Here is a 13,286-nt window from a genome sequence, read left to right as displayed (position 1 = left end):
CCCTTGTAAAAATAAGTGTGTGTATGGTGGGGGAGAGCGACTACACACACATAACACAGACACACAAACCCCTGCAATGTCAGAAATTCCCTTTAAAAAAGAGGCTTTAAATGGCAGCTTGCCGAGCACCAGCAAGGAATGGGAAGCGCTGGATGGTCACCTCTGTCTGGGGGAGTTGGAGGACTGGATATTCTTGTGCTGTGCACTCACACTGAATTCCTGAAAGTTAATCACAAGCCTCGTGGAAGCGGCCCAATATATTTATTTTTATGCAAAATAAATATTTTGTAAAAATGTTTTGAGTGGTTCTGGGGACCGCCCCCTTGGAGTGTTGAGCCAATGGGAGACAGAGAAGAGGACGAGCCTTCTTACTCCCGTCCCTCTGCATGTTATTCACACACAGATCCCTCATGTCATGTGAGCGCTGGATTGAACACTCTCCCAGCAAGGAGACACACAGCCTGCCATTACAGCCGGCTTCAAGGGCGCATTTCTCCTCTGGCAGGTAGGTCAGTCGATGCATTTAATAAAACTTTTTACAAAGTTCAACAAGTTGGTTTAAGTTGTGAGTGGAATTTGTGCAGAGTTGGGGTAAGATCACCCTGTCAGTGTCCCGGGCCAGAGTGCCGACTGGATCCAGTGTCCCTGGGGGGGTGGTCTGGTCTTCTGCAATTTGCAAACTTGGTATTTTTTCAATTTTCTCTTCCCTCTCGGGTTCGCTGGTGAATTGGACGAGTGTGATGTGCGCAAAGGAGACGGGGTTTTCAGGCACTCCGACTCTAGGAGCGCAGCCAAATATTGACATGCTGCTGCCGGAGGGTTACTGTCGGTCAAAGGGAACTGGGGCCTGTTTAGGGGAGAGGGAAAGGGGAGGAAGGAGAATGGGAGGGGGTGGGAGAAGGAAAAGGGGAGGGAGAGAGAGGTGATAGAAAGGGGGGAGAGAGAGAGAGAGAGAGGGGAGAGAGAGAGAGTGGATTGAGAGGAGAGATCATCCAATCTGTGCAGCTCCAGGAGTCTGAGCCCCGTTTACTGCCTGTCCCATGCGACTGTACAAATATTGACTAGGATTATAGCTTGAGACTAACCGAACACCTCAAAGTATTGGTCCCATTTCTTTAAACAAAAATCTTGTATTTAATTTTGGGGGGAAAATGTGGCATTTTATAAGCAATCCTTTGCCCTCACTGCAAATACCAGAATTCCTGTGAACCCCTCCCACGTTTAAATCAGGCGTCACAATCTCTCCACGCAGTTATTACAAATAGTTTTAACATCTGGTATTGGAAGCAGAGGTTGTGGAGTCGAAGTACAGGCGGAGAAGTTGTCAAGGTTTCAATGGGATGGGGTTGTGAACTGATTTATGTTTTCTCGCCCGCGTGCATTTCATGTTAAACAATGTTTCCACTTGGGGGGAGACCAGAACTAGGGGCCATCAATATAAGGCAATCACTGATGCATCCTATGGGGAGTTCAGGAGAAATGTCTTTGCCCGGAGAGTGGCGAGAATGTGGAACTCGCTACCACACGATAAATGAAAGAACTTGCATTTCTATAGCGCCTTTCACGACCTCAGGACGTCCCAAAGCGCTTTACAGCCAATGAAGTACTTTTTGAAGTGCGGTCACGGTTGTAATGTAGGAAACGCAGCAGCCAATTTGTGCACAGCAAGATCCCACAAACAGCAATGTGATAATGGCCAGAAAATCTGTTTTTGTGATGTTGATTGAGGGATAAGTATTGGCACCTGGACACCGGGGATAATTTACGTCCACCTGACAGGGCAGACAGGGCCTCATTTAAAGACTTGCCTGAACGACGCCACCTCCAAAAGTGCAGCGCCCCCTCAGCACGGCCCCTCCGACAGTGTGGCGGGGCTCAGTACTGCACTGAGTGTGTCAGCCTGGAGTGGGACTTGAACATATAACCTTCTGACTCAGAGGTGAGGGTGCTACCCAATGAGCCCTGGCTGACAGTAACTAAGGCGAATAATAAAGATACATTTAAGGGGAAGCTCGATAAGCACGAGGGGGAAAGGAATAGAAGGATATATATCAAGTTACATCGGATCCACATCTCGGAAACAGGCCTTTCGGCCCATCAGGTCTGTGCCGGTGTTTATGCTCCACACCAGTCTCCTCCCACCCCTCATCATCTCCGCCCCCCCCACCACCATATCCTTCTATTCCTTTCCCCCTCATGTGTTTATCCAGTTTCCCCTTAAATCCATCTCTGCTATTCGCCTCAACCCCTCCCTGTGGCAGCGAGTTCCACATTCTCACCACTCTCTGGGTAAAGAAGTTTCTCCTGAATTCCCTGTTGGATTTATTAGTGACTGCCTTATATTGATGGCCTCTAGTTCTGGTCTCTCCCACAACGGGAAACATCTTTCCTTCATCTACCCTATCGAACCCTTTCATTATCTACCTTTAAAGATCCCTTCAAGTTGAAAGGATGAGATGAAATCGGTGGGAGGAGGCTGGTGTGGAGCATAAACCCTGGCACGGAGCCGTTGGGTCGAATGGCCTGTTTCTGTGCTGTACACTCGATGGAATCCTACCCCGTGTTGGACTCGGGTTAGCGATCCCATGACACGTCGAGCCCACCCAATGCCTGTGCACTGGCTAAACTATGGAAGGTGGGGTTGAGATCAGTGACATGAAAGTTCTCCACCCCCCCCCCCCCCCCCCCCAACCCCAACCAAACATTGGCTGTGGGACTGACCCAGCAGACCGCCGGGTTAGATTGTGCTGCTCCCACTTATCTCAGTCAGTTGAGGCCAGTCAATCCCGGCTGGAACACCAAATGTGTGCATGTTGGATGAGGACATATGTGATGCCACCTGCAGGTGAATAGCCTGCTGATACTCAAGGTGAGACACGTGAAAATATGAGAAACGTGAGTAAAGAGGAGGCCTAGTTCTCGCGGAACAAGAGTCAGCAACTTCACGAGGGGAGTAGGGGGGCGGGTGATGTGAGCATTTATGCTCCTGATTCACTATCCAGATCTGAATATGTTTCCAGTGTTGTTTGTAAATGGAGCGTGTAATTCCTAAACTTTGATTCTTTGTGTGTTCAATCTCTGGGTTCCGCAGATAACCATGTGTCTGTAAACAAGTGAATGTTCCTCAGCTCCACTCCACCCACAGCCCATGTACACTCTCCCCTATCATGGACTTCATCCACCCATTTAATCTCCTGAGGGATAGTTCGAGATGAAAACTCTCCAATCACCAAAGCTTCGGCTGTCCACTATTTAACTCTGACCTGCGATCCTCCACACGCTTTATTCCTTTCCACCATCCCCTGGCCAGAATCACAGCAATCATCAGGTCAGAGAATCTCACAGCACAGAAGGCCATTCGGCCCACTGTGCCTGTGCCCGCTATTTGCAAATCTCTTTCCCCACAGCCCTGCAAATTTTTCCGTTTTAAATATTGATCAAATTCCCTTTTGAAAGTTACTATTGAATCTGCTCCCACCGCCCTTTCAGACAGCGCGTTCCAGATCACAACAACTCACTGCGTAAAAAAAAATTCTCCTCATCTTCTCCCATGGCTTTTTTGCTGATTATTTTAAATCTGTGTCCTCTGGTTACTGATCCTCCCACCTGTGGAAACAGTTTCTCCTTATCTATATCAAAACCCCATGTAATTTTGAACTCGCGATCCTATCGAATATTTCACCGTCTTAGTCTATACTTGTCGGAGCTATCTTTGTTTCTGGCTCAGAAAGTCTTGGGTTTGTGACCCTGTCCAGGGCTTGTGCACCTAGTCCGCACTGTCGGAGGGGCAGTACTGAGGGAGCGCCGCACTGTCGGAGGGGCAGTACTGAGGGAGCGCCGCACTGTCGGAGGGGCAGTACTGAGGGAGCGCCGTACTGAGGGAGCGCTGCACTGTTGGAGGGCAGTACTGAGGGAGCGCCGCACTGTCGGAGGGGCAGTACTGAGGGAGTGCCGCACTGTCGGAGGGGCAGTACTGAGGGAGTGCCGCACTGTCGGAGGGGCAGTACTGAGGGAGTGCCGCACTGTCGGAGGGGCAGTACTGAGGGAGTGCCGCACTGTCGGAGGGGCAGTACTGAGGGAGAGCCGCACTGTCGGAGGGGCAGTACTGAGGGAGCGCCGCACTGTCGGAGGGGCAGTACTGATGGAGCGCCGCACTGTCGGAGGGGCAGTACTGAGGGAGCGCCGCACTGTCGGAGGGGCAGTACTGAGGGAGCGCCGCACTGTCGGAGGGGCAGTACTGAGGGAGTGCCGCATTGTCGGAGGGGCAGTACTGAGGGAGTGCCGCACTGTCGGAGGGGCAGTACTGAGGGAGTGCCGCACTGTCGGAGGGGCAGTACTGAGGGAGTGCCGCACTGTCGGAGGGGCAGTACTGAGGGAGCGCCGCACTGTCGGAGGGGCGGCCCTTTGGATGTAATGTTAAACAGAAGCCCTGTCTGCCTGTTCAGGTGGTTGATAAAGATCCCACAGTGTTATTTGAAGAGCAGGGTGGTTCTCCCAATACTCTGGTCTAAATTCCTCTCTAACTAGCCATTTATCTCGCTGCTGTTATTGGGATTTTGCTGTGCGAAGAATAGCCTACATAACAACAGTCACTGCACGCCAAAGTAATTCACAGTCAGTTGGATTAAGGTGGTTCGGAGTCTTTGTTTCTTATTTGATTGACTTGGAACACCTTCCAGTCCCCATGTGAGTTTCCTATATTTCTGATTAAATAAATTTGTAGCTCTTCTGATGCCTCTAAGAAAATGTGCCGCCCAGCGAGTAACGGAGCAACCCAGAACGGCTCAGATCCCCAGTCTGTGCCAGGTTAGCCCACTTAGGGTTCACCACTTGGCAACAACCAGCAAGGGCTCCTGCAGATCCATCAATCTGGAACTCCCTCCCCCAAAAAGCTGTTGAAGTTGGGAGAGGGATGGGGGGCTGGCAATTGAAAATTCCCCAACTGAGATTGCTCGATTTTTGTTGGGTAAGTATTATGGAACCAAGGTGGGTGGACAGAGTTAAGATGCAGATCAGCCGTAATCTAATTGAATGGCGGAACCGGCTCGAGGGGCTGAATGACTTCTTCCTGTTCCTGTGTAACAGGCTCGAGGGGCTGAATGGGCTCCTCTTGTTCCTGTGACCCTTTCTGCGTGGTACATGTGTGAATGTTGGGTGAGGGTAGGTTTGTGCTTGGCCTGTGATTCCCTTCGTGGCCAAATATGCTACTGGCGGTCACTGATTCAGCTTAGCCAGAGAGCTTGGAGAAGGAAGGATTTCCTGAATTGCAACACAATGAAACAGTGAGAAGAGCTGGGGAGATTGTACAACAACAACAACAACTTGTATTTATATAGCGCCTTTTAATGTAGTAATACATCCCAGGAGTGTTAGCAAATAAAATTTGACACCGAGCCACGTAAGGAGATATTAGGACAGGTGACCAAAAGCTTGGTCAAAGAGGCAGGTTTTAAGGAAGGTCTTAAAGGAGGAAAGATAGAGAGGCGGAGAGGTTTATGGAGGGAATTCCAGAGCTTGTGGCCCAGGCAGCTGAAGGCACGGCCACCAATGGTGGAACGATTACAAATCAGGGATGCTCAGGAGGGCAGAATTAGAGGAGCGCAGACATGGGGGCGGGTGGGGAAGAGAGAGAGAGAGAGAGAGAGAGAGAGAGATTAGAGATATGGAGGGGCAAGGGCCATGGAGGGATTTTAAAAATCGAGGTGTTGCTTAACCGGGAGCCAATGTAGGTCAGCGAGCACAGGGGGTGATGGGTGATCGGGACTTGGGACCCGGGCAGCCGAGTTTTGGATCACCTCCAGTTTACGTAGGGTAGAATGTGGGAGGCCAAAAATATGGAATGAACAATATATACCACGAGAAATGGTATGATAGGAAAAATAACTGCGGATCAAGTTGACTCTGCTCGCATGATTTTGTCACTCGTGAGTTTTGAAGGTGGGCTGCATCTGTGCCGTCATTTATCAACTGCCGCTGAACCATGGCCTGCTGCTTTTATTTATGGTGCTGTCAAACTGAATGGAAAATTCTCCTCTCTCAGTCAGCTGATGCAGACCAGATCAAATCCAGACAGATTATAGATCTGTGCAACTGTTCAAGCACTCAAAGCACTTCAGTTAAACAGCTACCTGCCCTGGGACTGTTTGATGGGACAGTGTAGAGGGAGCTTTACTCTGTATCTAACCCGTGCTGTACCTGCCCTGGGACTGTTTGATGGGACAGTGTAGAGGGAGCTTTACTCTGTATCTAACCCGTGCTGTACCTGCCCTGGGAGTGTTTAATGGGACAGTGTAGAGGGAGCTTTACTCTGTATCTAACCCGTGCTGTACCTGCCCTGGGAGTGTTTGATGGGACAGTGTAGAGGGAGCTTTACTCTGTATCTAACCCGTGCTGTACCTGCCCTGGGAATGTTTAATGGGACAGTGAAGAGGGAGCTTTACTCTGTATCTAACCCGTGCTGTACCTGCTCTGGGAGTGTTTAATGGGACAATGTAGAGGGAGCTTTATTCTGTATCTAACCCGTGCTGTACCTGCCCTGGGAGTGTTTGATGGGACACTGGTGTCAAATTGAAAGTGTCCCATTTCCCAGTGCAGAGATCACTCACCTTAATGAACATTAACAATTTGAAAACGTTAGCGTATTTCAGAGGTGACTGCACTGTGTATTTTGTAACTGTAAATATGAATGTCCGTTTGTGTTTTATTAGGTGCCGTGTCGACTTGGCGTACTGTAGATTTGGAGCCAGATCGCAGGAGATCTGAGGTAGTCGCCCATTGGCCCTCGTCAGTCTTCAAACCAGTTGAAGAACAAACTGCGATGGTGGACCATCTGCGTGCTACTGGAGAAAGCTTCGTGTCAATGAGCCCCCCGGTGGGCTACCTGCGAGACATGGTGATGGACAGCAGGGGCTATCAGATGCTGGCGTCGCCCCTCTCCGAGGACGATAGCGACTGTTCCAGCTCCCGCTCCTGCTCCAGCCCTGACTCCTTGGTGCTAAGTTCCAGCTACAAGAGCACCTCGAGTGGGGAGAGCATCATTGATTTCCTGCTTTCCCAGGCTTCCATCGGGAGTTTCCCAACTCCGTGCTGGGGCAGGAAGGATCGCCGCTCAGTCGTCAAGGAGGAGGCTGTGGAATTTCCCGATTTTGGGCCGGAGGTGGAGGACTTGGGGTTGTTCCAGCCCACGCTGGAAGAAATTGAGGAATTCCTCGAGGAGAACATGGACATGGAGTGGAAAGGTGAGCCCAAAAGCGAGGCTGAAGAATTGACCCATGGGGAACGGAGGTCAACCAGCCTTGCGCAGGAGAAAGACCAAATAAAAACAGGCCCCGTGCAACCAAAGTCTGAACCGACTGGCAAAACAAGAAGTGCGAGGAGCGCGGAAGAGGCTTTGAAGGTGGAAGGAGGTGTCCCGCTTATTTTTCAGCTGCAACCGGTCGAGGTGAAGCAGGAGGACGGCAGTGTGACTGGCCTACAGCCTCCGGCAGACCTGAAGATCGCGCAGCTGGTGGTCAACATTCAGGGGCAGACCTTCACCCTCGTGCCCCAGTTGGTGCAGTCGTCCAGCCTGAGCTGCTCGCGCCAGTTCGTCCGAATCGCGCCGGTCCCCATCGCGGCCAAACCTGTGGTCGGGCCCGCCGATAGTTCCCAGGGCCAAGGCGGGCTGGTCCTGGGCCAGGGCCAGAGGTTCCAGAAGGGGAGCCCGGCGGAACTGATGAAGATGCACAAGTGCACATTTCCAGGCTGTGCCAAGATGTACACCAAGAGCAGCCACCTGAAAGCTCACCTGAGGAGACACACTGGGGAAAAGCCCTTCGCCTGCACGTGGCCAGGATGTGGCTGGAGGTCAGTTTGAGAATTCTCTTGTAATCGCCGGGTTTAGGTCCAAAGGGGTGAGATGTTAAACCGAGGTGGACGTTAAAGATCCTTCGGCCACTATTCCGAGGAAGAATGGGAGGGGAGGAAAGGGGAGTTCTCCCCGGTGTCTTAGGGCCAACATTCATTTCTCAACCAACATCACAAACCGATTACCTGGTCGTTTATCTCATTGCTGTCTGTGGGAGCTTGCTGTGCGCAGATTGGCTGCCGCGTTTCCTACATTGGAACAGTGACTGCACCACAACAACACTCCATTGGCTGTAAAGCGCTTTGGGATGTCCTGAGGTGGTGACAGGTGCTACATAAATGCAAGTTCTTTCTTTTTATAGAGGGATATTTTGCACTTTGGCCCTCCCAACACACACCGGGTACAAGTGTTGGGAAAATTGCACATCCCCAGCTGGTGATTTTCACTAACTGGCAGAAAATCAGAGGCTGAGGGCAGTGAGAAATGGACAAGTGTCACTCCGGGTTCACTAGAATGCTGCACAGTGCGAGAAATTACAAATACAAAGAAAGACTTCAATAGTTTGGGTCTTTATTTGTTAGACTGCAGATCACAGGGTGATATGATGAAATGTTGGGACACAAGCAGACTGTTCCCAGTGGTCGAGGGGTCAGGAACGAGGGGCCAGGAACGAGGGGCCACAGACACAAGATTAAATGTGAGAGTTTTAGAGCAGAGGGAAGGAGAAACCTCTTCACACAGCAGTGAGGCTGTGAGGTTCACTGCCAGGGTCAGTGGTTGAGGCACAAACTGTGTGAACGTTGAAGATTGGATTGGAGAGGGGGAGGAAGGGAGATGGGAACAGGGCAGGTAAATGCGATTAGAACTGTTTGCAAGTCTTTTTTTTTAAGAAGCAATTCGTGGAACATATTCCAGATTGAGGCCACTTGATATTTCTCCATTTTATGACACAGTTCTCTCTTTATTTGGAATTCAGTAGTTGGTCCACAGTGCGGCCTAGAAGGCCTCTGAAGTCTCCTGTGGTGTTGAAATGCTCCATGGGACATGAGGCTCCTGGGGTGGGGAGCAGGCCAGGGAGGAACAGTGGAGATGGAAAGATGGATTAACATTCGATGGTTTTAATTGATTACCGCTCGAGGATCAGTGAATAGCCTCCACAATAGGGAGAGTGTTCATGAGGAGATTCAATGGTTGGGTAGAGTCCGTGATAGGGGAGAGTGTACCTTTGGAACCCTCAGAGATCTCTAGGCTCCTCCAATTCTAGTGTCTTCTGCATCCCCGATTACTTTCGCCCCACCATTGGCGGCCGTGCCTTCAGCTGCCTGACCCCTAAACTCTGGAATTTCCCTCCCTAACCCTCTCCACCTCCATTAAAATGCTCATTAAAATCGACCTCTTTGACCAAGCTTTTGGTCACCTAATGTCTCCTTGTGTGGCTCGGTGTCACATTTTGTCAGATGATGCTCCTGTGAAGCGCCTTGGGACGTTTTACTACATTAAAGGCACTATATAAATGCAGGTTGATGAATGGGAAAAGGAGATACAACACTCAGTACACTCGAGAAAGCTCAATCCATGTTTTGGCGTGAGTTCCCGTGCCTTGTTGCTGGAATATATTGTCTCCCTATAATGGGTTTAGCAGGTCAGTACAAGGTTCTCCACTAGCAGTGAAAGAAAGAGCAAAAGACTTGCATTTCTATAGCGCCTTTCCCCACCCCAGGATGTCCCAAAGCACTTTACGGCCAATGAAGTACTTTTTGGAGTGTATTCACTGCTGTAATGTGGGAAACGTGGGAATGAATTTGCGCACAGTATGCTCCCACAAACAGCAATGAGATAAATGACCCGATCATCTGTTTTTAGTGATGTTGATTAAGGGATAAATATTGGCCCAAGACACCGGGAGAAATAGTGCCATGGGACCTGTTACGTCCACCTGAGAGGGTAGACGGGGCCTCAGCACTGCCCCTCCGACAGTGCGGCCCTCCCTCAGCACTGCCCCTCCGACAGTGCGGCCCTCCCTCAGCACTGCCCCTCCGACAGTGCGGCCCTCCCTCAGCACTGCCCCTCCGACAGTGCGGCCCTCCCTCAGCACTGCCCCTCCGACAGTGCGGCCCTCCCTCAGCACTGCCCCTCCGACAGTGCGGCCCTCCCTCAGCACTGCCCCTCCGACAGTGCGGCCCTCCCTCAGCACTGCCCCTCCGACAGTGCGGCCCTCCCTCAGCACTGCCCCTCCGACAGTGCGGCCCTCCCTCAGCACTGCCCCTCCGACAGTGCGGCCCTCCCTCAGCACTGCCCCTCCGACAGTGCGGCCCTCCCTCAGCACTGCCCCTCCGACAGTGCGGCCCTCCCTCAACACTGCCCCTCCGACAGTGCGGCCCTCCTTCAGCACTGCCCTTCCGACAGCGCGGCCCTCCCTCAGCACTGCCCCTCCGACAGCGCGGCCCTCCCTCAGCACTGCCCCTCCGACAGCGCGGCCCTCCCTCAGCACTGCCCCTCCGACAACGCGGCCCTCCCTCAGCACTGCCCCTCCGACAACGCGGCCCTCCCTCAGCACTGCCCCTCCGACAGTGCGGCCCTCCCTCAGCACTGCCCCTCCGACAGTGCGGCCCTCCCTCAGCACTGCCCCTCCGACAGTGCGGCCCTCCCTCAGCACTGCCCCTCCGACAGTGCGGCCCTCCCTCAGCACTGCCCCTCCGACAGTGCGGCCCTCCCTCAGTTTGTGCACAAGTCAATGTTGGTAGTGAAACGATTGGCACATTTATTCTCCTCCCGTTGTGATTTTGCTACATGTAGCCCCAGGGGAAATGTTGACCCTTCCCTACCTGAGGGAGACTTTCAGAATGTACAATATTGACTGACCGTGAGCAGGGAGGGTCACTATCCTTGGACTGGTTCAAAGTACTGATTGGTTCGATTGTGATTGGAGCTGAATTGTCTGTCACCAGTACAGAAATGGTGAGAGTGAGTGAGCAATTGATCCAATCAATGAATTTCTATCTTAGAATCATAGAAGTTTACAGCACAGAGTGAGGCCGCCAAAGAGCTATCCAGCCTAATCCCACTTTCCAGCTCTCAGTTCGTAGCTCTGTGCACTTCAAGTGCACATCCAAGTATTTTTTAAATGTGAGGGTTTCTGCCTGTACCTCCCTTTCAGGCAGTGAGTTCCAGACCCCACCACCCTCTGGGTGAAGACATTTCTCCTCAACTTCCCTCTAATCCTTCTACCAATTACTTTAAATCTATGCCCTCTGGTGACCCCTCTGCTAAGGGAAATAGATTTTTCCTAAACACTCTATCCAGGCTCATCATAATTAAATCTCCCCTCAGCCTCCTCTGTTCCAATGAAAGCATCCCCAGCCTATCCATTCTTTCCTCATGGCTAAAATTCTCCAGTCCAGGCAACATCCTCATAAATCTCCTCTGTACTCTCTCTAGTGCAATCACATCTTTCCTGTAATGTGGTGATCAGAACTGCACCCAGTACTCTAGCTGTTGCCTAATTAGTGTTTTCTACAGTTCAAGCATAACATCCTTGCTCTTGCCTTTATTACCCGAGGCATAGAATACAAGTATTCCGTATGCCTTCTTAACATAGAAGCATAGAAAATAGGTGCAGGAGTAGGCCATTCGGCCCTTCGAGTTTGCACCACCATTCAATAAGATCATGGCTGATCATTCCCTCAGTACCCCTTTCCTGCTTTCTCTCCATACCCCTTGATCCCTTTAGCCATAAGAGCCATATCTAACTCCCTCTTGAATATACCGAATGAACTGGCATCAACAACTCTCTGCAGCAGGGAATTCCACAGGTTAACAACTCTCCTCATCTCAGTCCTAAATGGCCTACCCCTTATCCTTAGACTGTGTCCCCTGGTTCTGGACTTCCCCAACATCGGGAACATTTTTCCTGCATCTAACCTGTCCAGTCCCGTCAGAATCTTGTATGTTTCTATGAGATACCCTCTCATCCTTCTAAACTCCAGTGTATAAAGGCCCAGTTGATCCAGTCTCTCCTCATATGTCAGTCCAGCCATCCCGGGAATCAGTCTGGTGAACCTTCGCTGCACTCCCTCAATAGCATGAACGTCCTTCCTGAGATTAGGAGACCAAAACTGAACACAATATTCCAAGTGAGGCCTCACCAAGGCTCTGTACAGTTGCAGTAAGACTTCCCTGCTCCTATACTCTCATCCCCTAGCTATGAAGGCTAACATACCATTTGCCGCCTTCACTGCCTGATGTACCTGCATGCCAACTTTCAATGACTGATGAACCATGACACCCAGGCCTCGTTGCACCTCCTCTTTTCCTAATCTGCCGCCATTCAGATAATCTGCCTTCGTGTTTTTGCCCCCAAAGTGAATAACCTCACATTTATCCACATTATACTTCATCTGCCATGCATTTTCCCATTCATCTGCCATGCATTTTCCCACTCACCTAACCTATCCAAGTCACTCTGCAGCCTCATAGCATCCTCCTCGCAGCTTACACTGCCACCCAACTTAGTGTCATCCACAAATTTGGCGATACTACATTTAATCCCCTCGTCTAAATCATTAATGTACAATGTAAACAGCTGGGGCCCCAGCACAGAACCTTGCGGTACCCCACTAGTCACTACCTGCCATTCTTAAAAGTACCCATTTACTCCTACTCTTTGCTTCCTGTCTGCCAACCAGTTCTCAATCCACGTCAGCACACTACCCCCAATCTCATGTGCTTTAACTTTGCACATTAATCTCTTGTGTGGGACCTTGTCGAAAGCCTTCTGAAAGTCCAAATACACCACATCAACTGGTTCTCCCTTGTCCACTCTACTGGAAACATCCTCAAAAAATTCCAGAAGATTTGTCGAGCATGATTTCCTTTTCACAAATCCATGCTGACTTGGAGCGATCCTGTCACTGCTTTTGAAATGCGCTGCTATTTTATCTTTAATAATTGATTCTAACATTTTCCCCACTACTGTTGTCAGGCTAACCAGTCTATAATTACCCGTTTTCTCTCTCCCTTTTTTTAAAAAGTGGTGTTACATTAGCTACCCACCAGTCCATAGGAACTGATCCAGAGTCGATAGATTGTTGGAAAATGATCACCAATGCATCCACTATTTCTATGGCCACTTCCTTAAGTACTCTGGGATGCAGACTATCAGGCCCCGGGGACATATTGGCCTTTAATCCCATCAATTTCCCTAACACTATTTCCAACCTAATAAGGATATCCTTCAGTTCCTCCTTCTCACTAGACCCTCGGTCCCCTAGTACTTCCGGAAGGTTATTTGTGTCTTCCTTCATGAAGACAGAACCAAAGTATTTGTCAGATTGGTCTGCCATTTCTTTGTTCCCCATTATACATTCACCTGAATCTGACTGCAAAGGACCTACGTTTGTCTTCACTAATCTTTTTCTCTTCATTTATCTATAGAAGCTTT

At 50.5% G+C, this 13,286-nt stretch overlaps 1 protein-coding gene across 1 annotated transcript in view; it reads left to right on the top strand.

Annotated features, from left to right (window-relative positions):
- Positions 1 to 436: 436 nt before the first annotated feature.
- klf15 (Kruppel like factor 15) overlaps positions 437 to 13,286 on the top strand; it is a 28,452-nt gene continuing 15,602 nt past the window's right edge. The window contains exons 1-2 of the mRNA XM_070895634.1: positions 437 to 505; positions 6,708 to 7,845. Coding sequence (XP_070751735.1) covers positions 6,818 to 7,845 — 1,028 coding nt within the window. The 5' untranslated portion in view covers positions 437 to 505; positions 6,708 to 6,817. The remainder of the gene's footprint in view (positions 506 to 6,707; positions 7,846 to 13,286) is intronic.

Source organism: Pristiophorus japonicus, chromosome 12, assembly GCF_044704955.1.
Source record: "Pristiophorus japonicus isolate sPriJap1 chromosome 12, sPriJap1.hap1, whole genome shotgun sequence".
NCBI lineage: Eukaryota > Metazoa > Chordata > Chondrichthyes > Pristiophoridae > Pristiophorus > Pristiophorus japonicus.
The sequence above is the reverse complement of the archived record's forward strand: the minus strand, read 5'-3'. Positions and strand labels throughout refer to the sequence as shown.